The sequence below is a fragment of the Leptosomus discolor genome, chromosome 14, assembly GCF_034619465.1.
Source record: "Leptosomus discolor isolate bLepDis1 chromosome 14, bLepDis1.hap2, whole genome shotgun sequence".
In the NCBI taxonomy this organism is placed as follows: Eukaryota; Metazoa; Chordata; class Aves; order Leptosomiformes; family Leptosomidae; genus Leptosomus; species Leptosomus discolor.
The window spans coordinates 2,952,689-2,966,527 of NC_141404.1; the positions used below are offsets into that span (position 1 = coordinate 2,952,689).

General features: G+C 49.4%; 1 protein-coding gene across 4 annotated transcripts in view; it reads left to right on the plus strand.

Moving 5' to 3' along the window:
- CACNA1H (calcium voltage-gated channel subunit alpha1 H) overlaps positions 1-13,839 on the plus strand; it is a 253,956-nt gene that overhangs the window by 126,280 nt on the left and 113,837 nt on the right. For 2 of the 4 annotated variants that reach the window (XM_086472863.1, XM_086472865.1), the window contains exons 2-4: positions 1,074-1,185; positions 4,194-4,327; positions 9,027-9,124. In XM_086472863.1, the coding sequence (XP_086328989.1) occupies positions 1,074-1,185; positions 4,194-4,327; positions 9,027-9,124 (344 nt within the window). Of the gene's footprint in view, positions 1-1,073; positions 1,186-4,193; positions 4,328-9,026; positions 9,125-13,839 lie in introns of those variants that run through there. The other 2 variants (XM_086472866.1, XM_086472867.1) reach the window with 1 other exon arrangement.

Below are 13,839 nucleotides of genomic sequence, written 5' to 3' on the forward strand. Positions count from 1 at the left end.
CATAAACAGATGTTTCCAATTATTTTCCTAAGAACAGTTCTCTCATTCATGATTAATTTGTGAAACTCTCGTTTAGTTCCCCCAAACCTTTTTTTATTATTTTTAATAGTCATACCAGCAGCAGTAATCATAAACTCTGGGCTTATTTTGCACTCATGCAAATCACCACTTACTACTTTGAAACTATTAATGTTAGTGCAGTTGAGCACTGGTGGGTCCTGTAAGAGAATATGGTCTTTTTTTTTTTTGGTGCCAGGAGACATCCAACCCTGAACCCTTTCCTTCCCTTTTGAAGCCTGTGCTAAGCACTCTGGCTCCTGACCAACATCCTGTATCCCAACATGCCACCATCTTGGCCCTACCAACTTGTGTCACCAGCTTGGCTTACTTTTGCCTTCATCCTTGGTCATGATGCACAGCTCAAAATGCACACTGTGGCTCCTTGAGACTTAGAAACCAGGTGGGAATAAGATAACCTGCGCTCAGCACCCATTCCCATGACTCTAGATGGAAACAAGGAGAGCAACCTCACTGGCTGGAGCAAAGAATGGGGCACAAGCTGGGTTTCTGGTGGTGATGATGCCTGAATTAATTCATCGTTGTCTTGCTTTCTTTAGCTTGGTAGTGGAAGAGTTAATGCTAGGGGACATGGGGTGATTCACTGCTAAAACTCTGTGAGATCTGGAGATGAAAGTGGCTGTGGGAGGAGGACAGAGGTGGCTGTGCTTTCTGTTGCCCCTGGGCATGGATGAAGAGCAGAAGAAGATGGAGTTCGGGGCACTTGAGATGGGAAGCGTAACCGTGCACCTCATTGCACTTGTCTGGTTTTGCTGCTGTGTAGGAGGTGAAAGGCATCCTTTGTCCCTTCATCTCAACAGGAGTGCCCTTTCCAAGGCCCTTTCCTCAGTTGCCAAACCCTTCAAACCTTAACAAATCTGGGATGTTTGCTGGTGTTTTCTTCTTTGCTTGTGCGAGGAGTGAAGGCTTTTGGACGTGTAAACAGCACGGCGCCTCAGCTTTCCCCCTCCCGGTGGCCACTGAAGCGTGTGCTTTCCTTAACACCCTTCTCTCACCTGGTTCGAGCACGTCAGCATGCTGGTCATCCTCCTGAACTGCGTCACCCTGGGCATGTTCCAGCCCTGTGAGGACGTGGAGTGCCAGTCGGAGCGGTGCACCATCCTGGAGGTAAGGATCCCATGCTGCCCCGCTTGCCTGGGATGTGTGGGGTGCACGGGGGTGGCCATGCTGGGAGCTGGGACCCCGATCCTGTTCCTTTTCCCCAGGATCCAGGCATGAAAGCCCTTCCTATAGGGATTGTTTTTCCAATAAGCCACACTTCAGCATGCAAAGCCTCCAAGGAGACCTGCTGCCATGGCCTTAGGTGAGACCCAAAAGCTGAGTGATTTGGACTTACCCCAGCGAGATCCTTTCTCTACACATTTATTAAGGGTAGGGGGGCTCGAAACAGGGCATCCAGCTCCCACTGGAGGTGTGGAACAGTTTTTAATTACAGGATGGCCAATGCTGCAGGGAACCTCTTGCTCGCAGTCGGTCGGTTCCACCCCAGCCAGCTCACTGCCGGCATCTCTTGGATGGCTGCAGTCTGGCCTGTGCAATATGGCACCGGTGACTTTGCCATTTCCTTCCCTTCTTCGTGAACCAAAAAGCACGGGACGGCCCCGTGCCTGCTCTCCTCCGCAGCCGAGCCCACCAGCTGACATGCAGCATTGCCCAGTGCCAGGATAACGGACCTTTGGGCGATGCATACCTGTACAGAGCTCACAGACCCTTCCTGGCCACTCCAAGCTTAGTGGGGCGTCACACTTGTCACTTCATCCCTCGCTGCCTCCTGGCAATCCCCTCGCTGCCATATGCCCGTAGGATTCGTTTTGGAAGCACATCCCGACAGCATCTGGTGTGTGGGCTGCACCTTGGCGCTGGGCTTCCTGCAGCAACTCAGTTCTCCGGCTTGGAATCAACTTCCCTTGTTTCTAATGCATGACATCAACCTAGGCAGGGACTACCGACACGCTTGGCTCGTTTGAATCCTGCTCCTTTACTCCCCTTTGAGCGTTTCAGCCGTACAAGAAGGCCAGTGGGATCCTTCCAACCAGCCTCCCCTGCCTCTTCCAAAGGTTGGTCCAGAACTGCCTGCACGTGCCAGGAATAGCAGAGATTATCATCAAGCCCTCTTTCAACCTTAAAAGAGGGTCTTACAAATGCAGAGCCAAGTAAACCAGATGAATTGAGAAGCCGTTAGAGGTTTGTTATGGAATGAGATCAATTTTGGTGAAGCTGTTGCCACCAGAGGCATCCAGCATAGGGATCGTCTCAGAGAGTCAGGCTCTGGGTTGGTGTGAAGCAGCATCCAGAGGTAGCTAGTCCATCTCCTTCACCAGAAAATGTCACACTGCAGGCAGCTGTGGGCTAAGCTGCCCCCAGAGAGCCCATCAGAAAGCGTCCAGTCTCTCCTGAAAGGTACCTGCAGTTTTCCTGTATGTATTCACCCACGTGGGACTCTGGATGATGCCCGTCCCTGTCAAAATGTCCCAGCAGACAAAAGGAATCCTGCCTGGATGAGGTGACGTTATGGAATGCTCGTTATTTGCTTCCTTTTTTGCATAATTTAATCGGGTTGCAATCGCGCGGCTTGCGTGGACGGTTCTTCCCAGAACAGACACACATACAGTCTGCGAGGAGCCCAGGCGCTGAATTTGGTTTCTAATACCAGCTGAATGATTACAACATATTGAGTATATTTGCAAAACCCAAAGTATTATCCTGAAGGATTTGCAGGCAGAAAAGGGCTGCAAGTAAAGCCATCGTTATCCCTCACCCTGTCACGGCTTGCAGGAGGGAATGGAAGCCAGAACATGAGGTAGAAAAGCCTGAACTTCGTTATGGAGGCGTTTGCGTGCCAGTTATTAAATGAACTGAAAAAATGGAGCAAAACTTCTGTGTAGTTCATCAAGGGAAAGGTTGGTTGATAAAGCCAACAGCCGCAGAAGATGGTGCTCACACACAGCCACGCAGAGGTACATGGACACGCAGTGGGAACTTGGCTTCCATGTGAATGCTGTGTTAATTTTACCATTAATCCTCTCAGGCCTCAGTATGGGAGCGCCAGGGGCGCGATGCCAAACAGTATGGTCATTCAGAGAGTGGTTTGGACGGCAGCAGTCATGTCTGTAGATCAAGAAGTTCCTGTGCTTTATCAAGTCTGTCATTCAAAACAACAAAGCCTCTGCACATGATTTAAAAGCAACCTGTATCTCCTGATGTTTGGGGTTACAGGCAATGTGTAGAAGAGTATTTACGACAGAGTCCATTTCATGGTATCTTCAAGTACAGCCACATTTCCTGCATGTACCTGTAGTCTCCAGGAAGGCTGGAGAAATCACAGTTGTCCAAATCCTCACTACCCTGCAGAAGTCATTCTTCAAGTAAAAGCTGAGGCATGTTCTATCGGGCAGCACTGGATTAATTTGCACGCCTTTCTTTTTCTCTTCTGGTTTTCACAGTAATCTAAAACACAAAATTTTGACCTTCAAGAGGCTCCTGTGCTGGGCACAAAGGCTTGCCAGTGGGATGCCCTGAGCCTGTGCACCACGAGGAACCGCTCTAATCATTCCTCGTGTGCACCAGAACTGCCCTTAGAGTTACTGCTTCAGCCTCTGCTTCATGTGCACATTCACTCCCAGCTGTGACTGGGTCTGTAGGTAGGAACCTGGTCCCTTTGGGTGTATGTGGAGGTAACAGAGGTGAAGCTCATCCCCCTGTGTTAGATGGGACTAATTCTTTCTAGGAGGTATGAGCTGCCCAGTCTGGAAAGGCAGCTTCAACAGCAAGTAGCTGAAACCTCATGGACCAAACCACACAAGCTGCTGTTGAATGTATAGGCTTTAAATGCCAAGAAAAATATCCAGCCTGTACAACAGTGATGTGCTTGTATCTTTGTAGTAGCTTAAGGGAAGCTGCTACTGCTTCTCAGGCAGTAGACTGACCCAGGAATGATGCTCAGGGGTTGCCATCACCCATCAGGTATTGCAGGTTTAATTTTTGAGTTCGGTAGGTGGCACTTTGGTGCTTTGCCTTGCAGCGTCTGCCAGGGCATGCAGAGTGCCTCTGCCTTCCCTTTCCCTGATGAGAGAGCACGGCAGAACTGACTGTAATAATCTTTTACTGGTCTCCAGGCATTTGACGACTTCATTTTCGCTTTCTTTGCGGTGGAGATGGTCATCAAGATGGTGGCTCTGGGGATCTTCGGGCAGAAGTGTTACCTTGGAGATACGTGGAATCGCCTGGACTTCTTCATCGTGATGGCGGGGTCAGTAACAAAACCTCATAAATTTGCACTTCGCGGTGAAAGCAAGAAAACCCCAGAGAGCCAAATCTGTAGGTTGGCCTGGCTGGTTTTCATAACGTCTTGTGAAAGCTGCCAGGCTCAAGCCGAGGCAAAGTCTCAGAAGTCTCATTTGGTTTCACCTCTGGCAACCACGCCGGATTACGGGGTGGAGTATGAATGTCGGGGCAAAAGCTGTCAGGTTTTCAGTAGCAATCCTTTCACCAGTGTCATCTCTGTCAAATCAAGTGCCTGCTGATCTAGTCCTTGCCAGTATGTCCAGCGCTCGAGGTTAAGACTGCTGTCTCCAGAACGGATGGAAGAAGCACACAGCAGCTCAGCCCCATTCCTGCTATGTGACACCATTAGAGTGAGGCAGAGAGGCAGAAATTGGCCAAACAAGGAGAATCTAGACCAAAAATCTAGTTCAGAAGGTTGAAATCCCAGTGGAAGAAGCTGGCCAGAAGTTGACCCAAATTACAAGTGCATGCAAATGCCTCCTGTAAACTTCTCGTGGTTTACGTTTAAATACCATCTCCTGCAGCTGCTTATTTGTGCAGGGTGTGTTATTAAACAGATATGGGGAAGATCTGGGTGCTTTTGACACCAGTTCCCTCATGCACATAGGGAAAAACTGAGTGGACTACAAGCTTGGCAAGTTTAAAACTTTTTTCTATAAATAAATGGATTTTAGAAACCTCAGGCTCTCTTACCTGCTTAGTATAGCCTAGAAAGGGATAGACTGCTTTAATTACAGAGCTCTGCCTTATTTCTGAGTTCCTGGGTTTATAATGACCAGCCTGGGGTTAATTAGAACACTCCTGTAATATGTTGGGGCATTTTTAGCCTTACATTAGTGATGTACAATCTTCACTGCGTTAATGGAGTTTTGTTTTGCTCGATGTTATTTGTCTGGAATACAATTAGGAATGGCCTTACTGCTTTGAATAAAACATGAGCTCTCCTGAGCAGAGCTTCCTTTGAACCCATGTGTGGTTACAGCCCAGGAAGGAACAGCAGGGACAATAAAAGAAGCAGTTTATTTTTTCTTTCCAAAGCTGCTTCAGCGTTTAAGCCAGAAGTAGTAGGGGAAGAGCAAGGCTGTGGTTGCAGGGGGAGCTCAGGATCAGAAATCTGCCATCCATAACCACGCTGACAGTGTTTCCCCGCGCTGAACCTGCAGGATGAGCTCTCCTGGTGGGCAAGCAGAGGTTCCCCACATCATCACACAGATCATCCCAGCAAAACAGGAGAATAAAATAGCACGTGCAGGCAGAAAGGCTGAGCCCTCCGCTCGTGCCTCCGAGTCAGGTTTGGCACCAGGATCTTTGTTCACGTAGCACCTGGGACAAGGGGGAAGGTGGCTGGTGAGTCAATTTGGTAGTTTTCCAGGGCATTTCCCCACCCTCTGTGGCTTGCATATGTTTGAGAAGAATGAAAACAGCCTAAGCATCAGGACACCCCAACGGGAAGCCCTGCTGCCAGTCTGCTGTTGCTGAGGCTGAAGATGAGAAGAGGAACAGCCCCTTCTCTGGCTGATCCTGGGCCGTTTCCAGAGGAGTTTGGTGTATTCGAGCCATACCTGCGACATTATCTCTCAGAAGAGAGGCTGGGCTGGGAGCTGGGCTGGCCAGTAACACTGGTGCACGGCAAGGAAAAGCTGGGCGATGGGTTGGGGGTTTTTCAGCTCTCTCACCAGCACTATTCAGTGTCTGCTCCTGAAAGGGGAGGTGGTTTTAGCAGGGAGTACACTACTGGAGTAACAAGAGTTGGTTTTTTCCAGCAAGCGGGTGGATGTGATGATATTAATATGAGGCTTTTTCTGATAAGAAGGGAAACAAGCACGAGGCAGTGCTGCCTGCTTTGTTTGTCCCATTCAGTCTCCTCAAATACGCTGATTTGGCTTACTAGCCAGTATACCAAAGAGAGCGGAGGGTAAGCAGGGAAACTACAAAATAAACATATCTTCTGCCTCTAGCAACAGATTGTGTCTGAAGTTTGTTCCAGCACTGAAAGCCCTTTCATGTTTTGCTCGCTTGAGAAATGTACCCTGGAAAATTTCAGACCGAACGGAGCTTACAACCTTTCAGTCTGTCCAGCAGCCAAGTTGAAAGTATTTCCCGAGCATCAAAAATCTTGTCCACAAGAGCTGAAACCAGAGAGGTTTCTCGTGCATCCAGTCCCTGGAGACGTTGCAGGCTCGTATGATATGCTTTGGGCATCTTTAACTTGACAGCTGAAGGACTGGAAACTGTTCATGGTAGAAGACATCACAAAGGCTTGTACCTATTTTTTTTTTCTTTTTTCAGTACCCAGAGGCTGTAGGGAATCACCTACCAAGTGCCAGTGCACCCAGACCTCTGGTCCCTGCATACCCAAAAATTCCAGCTCCAGGAGGTTTCTGTCGGGCATTTCCAGGGTATTCTTGATTTTCAAGAGTGGTACAACAACAGGACCCCAAGCTTGGCCTTGACAAAGAACCTTTTGACTTTTTCATGAAGGACCTGCTTATAGAAGGTCCAATGTGGAATCCATCAAGTGTTTCATGTCAGCTTTGGTGGGCAATGTAGATTCCCCCTGAGACTTACTTTCAGATCCTAAACGGAGTATCACAGAAGTCCAAAGTATCAGGGTCAGAAAATCTGTTTCTTAGGCCAAATCCTGGGTTATTCATCTTTTATCAGCCCCATTGAAACTCCAAGGGTCAAGTAAAAGTCAGGCCCCAGGAGTTGACCTTTTCACACGCTAATCGTTGCATGTGCTCTCTGGAGTACAAAACCAGCTCCCACTGGAGCATTTCATACTCCTCTTACATGCTATTAGTAGTTCAAAACCTGTATCAGTTACACTAAAATCCACTTACTCAGCCACCCGATAAATTCTGAGTGTGCAGTGTTGGGACCACGCCAGCGCACAGATTCAGGCTTCAGCGCCGTTCCCTTCAGGGACGTTAAACAATGCTTTGTCTATTCCTGCAAGGTCTGTTTAGAGCAGACACCTGGTGCTGGCTCCAGGCCCCTGGACGCAGGCGTGAACGGGCATTTCCGACGGCTTTCCCGCTGTGTGGTCCTCTGTGCGGCTCCAAGCTCCTTCCCATGCTCTGCTCCCGCTGCCTAATGAACACACGTTAGATTTAAAACCTGTTTTCATGCTGTGCTGAGTTTTAAAGCTATTCATCATGTTCAGCTCGGTTTCTACGTACAAGGATTAAGGTGGTTTGGATTTATAAAGACTCGCTAACTACTTCAGAAAAAAAAAAATATCTCTGGAAGGTTATCACTAAGACCAGCTCGAAATCACCAGGGCCTCTGCACGGCAAATTAAGGCTCGTGGGTCAAAGTCACCCCAGTGCAATGCCAGTGATATCGTGGGGTTACACCAGTCAGCTTCAGGACAAAGACAAAAGAGAAGCAAACATCAGAACATGTAGATATTCCCAATTAAACTTTGTAGAGGAGGGCAAGGCATCAAATACAAAGTGCTCCGGCAGAGCAGAGCATGGGCACATGGGCAATGACGTGCCTGAGCAAGGCTGGCCCGAAACCAAACCTCCCTCTGCTGTTGCCTGAAATCCATTCAGCTGCTCGGCTGATGGCACGTAATGGTTTTGGTGCATCCTGGCTGCAGGATGCTTCAACTGAAAATTTCTCTTTCCACTGAAGCTTCTGGAGCGCCTGGTTGCAACAGTTCAGCTCGTGTTTGCCTTCCTCCTTCCATATCTGTTTGTTTATTTAAAAAAAAAAAAGGACAAAACAAAAGCTCGTTCTCTATGGGATCCAACAGCTTACTCACAGGGTTGCTTTTGATGCCGTTATATTATTTGAACAGGCGTGGTGAGAGATTTGTGACATATTTACAAGTGCTTCCCTGTAGTCGAACTCATAAATTGTAATTACAGCCATGCTAACTAGCCATAACCCCATTAAAAAAACAACACTACACACATTTGCCACTCATTTCTATAAAAGAGCAAGAAAACTGACTTAACTTAATGTTCTTCCCAGCCTGGGAGAGAAATGTTTATGTGAAATGGAGACAGAGCATGAAAAAGAAAATGTTCCCTATTCTTAATAATAAAATGGAAAGCAAACGACTTTAACGTCGTTTGTCGGCTTGGTTATTCACTTCTTTGTCATAGGGGGAGAGATAAGCTGGCGTGAAAATACGCTGGGGTGCTAGTAGGGGGTGTAATACCAGAAACATCTTACTGACTTTGAGCTGCATGGAGCTGTCATCTCCCCAGGAAGGCCGCGGATGTGCCGCCGGCCGGAGTGCAATAAGCTAATGGAAAGGGAGAGCAGCACGGCCGCGGGAGCCGAGCAGATAGTTGGGGGCTCCCCCTCTGCCTCGGTTTTTGTGGCCCTGACTTTGCAGCTCCTTTTTTGTGCCAAGTCCTGCTTTCTGATGTGTTACCCGTGCCTGCAGCCCGTTAGCCCAGGAGCTCATCTGCCTGCCGGCCCCTGCACCGTCGCTGCTCGTGTGGGTAGTTGCAGTCTTTTAGAGGCTGAAACATCCTTTATATCCCCTGTTGACAGCATGATGCACATTATGAGCTGCAAACGTGGAGTAGGTGGTTTTGCAAGCCTGGGCTTTGGCTCCCAGAGCAGGCAGCGACAGCCCCAGCACCCTCATGCCCAAAGACTGGGCGTCCCACCCCCTGACGCCTTTCCTCTTTGTCTTGCAGCATGATGGAGTATTCTCTGGACGGACACAACGTGAGCTTGTCCGCGATCCGCACCGTCCGGGTACTTCGGCCGCTACGAGCCATTAACAGGGTCCCAAGTAAGTCACACCTTCGTCCGCCGCGCTGCCGGGCTGGCCAGCTGCGGCTCGGGCTCTGCCTGGCTCAACCCCCTGGGAAAACCAGGAGGTTCAAGCCACCCCAGCTGGCTCTCCGCGTGCTAAGCCTTTCAGTAGCCTACCCTCCTGCTGCTGAGATCATTTATTTTAATTTTTAATGGCAAGTTAGAGATCATTTATTGCGATTATCAGTGTTAGTAAAGGGCAAGGGAGTAGATTTTATACCTGGGGGGGGGCAAATTTTTGTGGCTGTTCTCCAGCGTGCTCTTAGTACAAAGTAGATAACAAAGTTCCTGTGAAGAAAGGGGAAAGGTCAGTTTTAAGAAGAATCTTCTTGCCCTGGATGGGTTCGTTTTTTCCCTCTCAGCTATTTAAGGTCTTTCCATTTCTTTGTGTTCAGGATTAGAAGTGCAGCAGCCTCCGTGGCGGGTAAAATACCACAGAGGGTTTGCCGTCATGTAGAACAAAATTGGGTTCATCCATGACAGAAAGTTCAAGCGGCCCCTAAATCCATTTTCTAGTGGCTTCAGCTGCTTGTCTTCTAAATCCAGTTTGAAAGACAAACCAACAAGTTGAAATAATATCCTGCTAGAATCAGCCATCTGCTGAGCAATCGTTTGCGAGGTGCTGATTTCATAGACTCAGAATGGTTTGGGTTGGAAAGGACCTGAAAGACCATCTAGTTCGAACCCCCCTGCCATGGGCAGGGACACCTTCCACTAGAGCAGGTTGCTCCAAGCCCCATCCAACTTGGCCTTGAACAGTGCCAGGGAGGGGGCAGCCACAGGTTCTCTGGGCAGCCTGTGCCAGTGTCTCACCACCCTCATAGTGAAGAATTTCTTCCTTGTATCTCATCTAAATCTACCCTTTTTCAGTTTGAAACCGTTACCCCTTGTCCGATCACTACACTCACTAGTAGAGTCCCTCCCCACCTCTCCTGCAGCCCCCTTTCAGCACTGCAAGGCCACTATAAGGTCTCCCCGGAGCCTTCTCCAGGATGATCAACCCCAACTCTCTCAGCCTGTCCTCATAGAGGAGGTGCTCCAGTCCTCTCATCACTTTTGTGGCCTTCCTCTGGACTCCCTCCACCAGGTCCGTGTCTGTCTTGTGCAGGGGCCCCAGAGCTGGACGCAGCACTGCAGGTGGGGTCTCACCAGAGCAGAGGGGGAGAATCCCCTCCCTCGACCTGCTGGCCACACTGCTTTTGATGCAGCCCAGGATGTGATTGGCTTTCCGGGCTGCGAGCGCACATTTCTGGCTCCTATTCAGTTTTTCATCTACCCACAACCCCAAGTCCTGCTCTGCAGGGTTGCCCTCAATCCACTCTTCACCCAGCTTGGGATTGCCCTGACCCAGGACCTTGCACTTGGCCTTGTTGAACTTCATGAGGTTCGCACAGACCCGCCTTTTCAGCCTGTCAAGGTCCCTCCGGGTGGCCTCCCTTCCCTCCAGCGCGTCAACCACACCACCCAGCTTGGTGTCATCGGCAAACTGGCTGAGGGCGCACCCAATGCCACTGTCCGCGTTGCTGACAAAGAGTTAAACAGCACCAGTCCCAATAGTGACCCCTGAGGAACACCACTTGTCACTGCTCGCCACTCCGACATCGAGCTGTTGACTGTGACTCTTTGAGTGTGACCATCCAGCCAATTCCTGATCCACTGATCAGGAGAAGTTATCAATGTATTCCAGGAACCTCTTGGGTTGCTTATGCCCTGCTGTGTTGTCCCTTCAAGAGATATTGGGGTGGTTGAAGTCCCTCAGGAGGACCGGGGCTTGTGAACGTGAGGCTGCTCCTATCTGTCTACCTCATCTGCTTCATCTTCCTGGTTGGGTGGCCTGTAGCAGACCTCCACTATAATGTCACCTGTCCCTGCACTCCCTTTAAGCCTGACCCATAAGCTCTTGGTCAGAGAGCGCTTTCATCGTTTTTTTAACCAAAATCCGCTCAATTCAAGATGAATCAGCATTGTATGGAGCTCACAGAGGTTTCTTGCAGAAAAAGTACATTTCCTGTTCTTTTTAAAAGCACATTTGAATGACACAGCCCCACCAGTCCTCACTGAACATCCTGCCTAGATTAATTGCCCATCATGTCGGCACATCTAGGGACAGCAAAACAAACTCCTCCGGAAGGGTTTTGGTTCCAGTACCTCAGATGAACATGCAAGGGAACAGATGGATGTTTACACTCAGGAGTCTTTGAAGTTTCTCTCTGAGCTCAAATTCTTCAGGATTTTTCTTTAAAAAAAAAAAAAAAGTCTGTAAATTCGACAGTGACATCATTAGAAGTTAAAAACAAGACAAAAAGAAACAAGATGCTAAAAGGGACCATGAAACCCTCTGGAGCTTTGTTTTCTTAATGAGGTTTTGTTACCAGGGTTTCGGACCAGCCCGAAAGCACAACACAAAGGTTTCCTTTGGGATTTTGAGCGCGGTGGCTCCGTGGCCTCACTGGGACAAGGAGGAGCAGAGGGATGCTGGCACGTGCTCAGCTCAGAACCCCACCGAGTTTTCAGGCTGGGGCGAGGATCTGGCTCGCGCCGAAGTTGTTTAAATCCATGAAGCCCTTCGTTGCTCTCCCTTGAAATAGTGGGACTCGCAAGCTGGGATTCAGCTGGGCTGAGAGCAGAAGCCAGGGGAATTTGAGGATTTATATGCCTATTAAACCAAGGCCTAGGGATCTGAACACCTCCAGGTCTAGGTGAAATTTTGATCTGGGTCCAGCTTGTGTTTTTCTTCCTTAAGAGTCTGATACTGAAGCCTTGAAGCAAGCCTTTTAGGCTGTCTTCTGCTACACTTGCCACTTCGATTTTTAAATTTTTTTCAAAAGACAGGCGATAGAAAATCCTCAATTTTTTGTTAACAGCATGTGAGTTTAAATCCAAAGAGCTCAACCCATGTTTGGAGTTGAGTTGCCCAGCTTGACGAGCGGCTAGGCTGGTCTTACAACACTACCAGTGTCTTGAACAAGTGCCAGGGCAGGATTAGTATTCTTAGAAATATCTCGGTTCCTGGAGGGAAATAATCACAGACTTGTTTATGAGACACTAACTCCATCCACTTTTAACATCGGTACTTTTACTGTTTCAGACTGCTATAATCCAGGGTCTGTGGAGAAGGGATAGCGACAACCCTCTATTTTGTTGTATTTTTGCTGTTTCCGGTAATAACAGAGTTATATTTCTAGTCTTTCATCTGTGGGGATGCAACAGCTTAGCCGGGGGATTCCCTCGGACGTCCACCACATCCCAGCCGGCAGCAGGTCCCTCTCAGCCCCGTCCCTGCCGTCCCCAGCGCTGGGACAGCGACGCTCCCCCAGCCACCGCACCACCGGTGGGAGCAGGGTTTTCGGCTCAGTGGCGGTCGCAAGAGGAGGCCGAGCAGATATGAATTATGGCTGGGTCAGAAGAGACGAGCCTGGTGTTCAGTCGCAGCCCAAGGGAAGCAGGGACCGATGAGAAACAGCCTGGCCAGTTATCCCTGCAAAGCCTGGGCGTTTTACTGGGTTCAAGCCAGCGCTATTAGCTCTTCGCTTCCAGGCACAATAAATTCACCCGCAAGATTATTTCATTTTTATTTTATTTGTTAAGAAAAGAAAGGAGAACTCCAGCCAATAAAAACATCATCTCTATTAGAAATTATTCCTTGAAAATGACTGGAAAAATATAATTCCTGCAATTTATATGCTTGGCAGGGGCTGTAGTTAGGGGATTTTTTTTTAGTAGCGGTCACTGTTTTTTCAAATCCATTTCACTGCTTTATTTTTACTTTTCTACTATGTGGTTTAAACCAGGCATCCCATGGAATGGGAACGAAACGAAATCCTGATCCTCGTTTCAGCCTAACCGATGCTCGTGCTCGTTTCCCATGGCACACTTGACATTCTGCTGAGAGCCCGGAGCACCCTTAGCGGATAGCGAACAGATGGATTCAATCTTGAGAACGGTGCCACTAAACAACCCAAAATGCAGAAAGTAGCTGAGCAGAAAAAAAAAGTTGTCTGGCACAGGGAAATAAATTTTAACCATTTTTGGAAAAAAAAGAGTGAGGATATTAGTGAGAGTGAGGGGAAAAAATAGAAGAAAAGCCCAGCATCATCTTTCCAGTGGGAATTAAGTGAGTCTTTTCTGCTTTTCCAAAGATAGACTTGCAAGGGTAGTCTGCGGGGCAGTGCTGCGGGATGTGCTCCTGGGGGGCTTACGATGACAGCGCGTGTTGGGAACAAGCATTATGAAATCAAACCCCCCCTTTGCCTCCAGCTCTGGGTCCCCCCCTGCGCTGGGAGCAGAGGCCGGTGCTGTCCCCGCGGCTGGCACCGGCGTTGCGGTGACAGGGGATGGCAGGGCCGCTGGCCGGCATCCCGCGCCACCCGTGGCGCTCGCCGACGCAGCCGGGCTGCCAGCGCCACGTCCCTTCCCCGCAGGGTGGCATTGGCGCCGCGGCAGCACGGGGACAGGGTTTGGAGGGCAGCCGGCGGCGCTGGCACGGGGCTGGGCACCAGGATCGCGGCTCCTCCAGGGAGGCATCCGCTGCCGGCGCCAGCAGCGGGGAGCCGCGCCGGAGCCAAGACACGACTGGGCCTGGAGACCTTGAAAGGCTCTTGCCCTGGGATGCAGAGGTTATTACTCACACCTAATAATTTATTAGCACAGACTTCTTGGCCGGGGCAGTTTATCCACTCGTGCTGTGCTGAC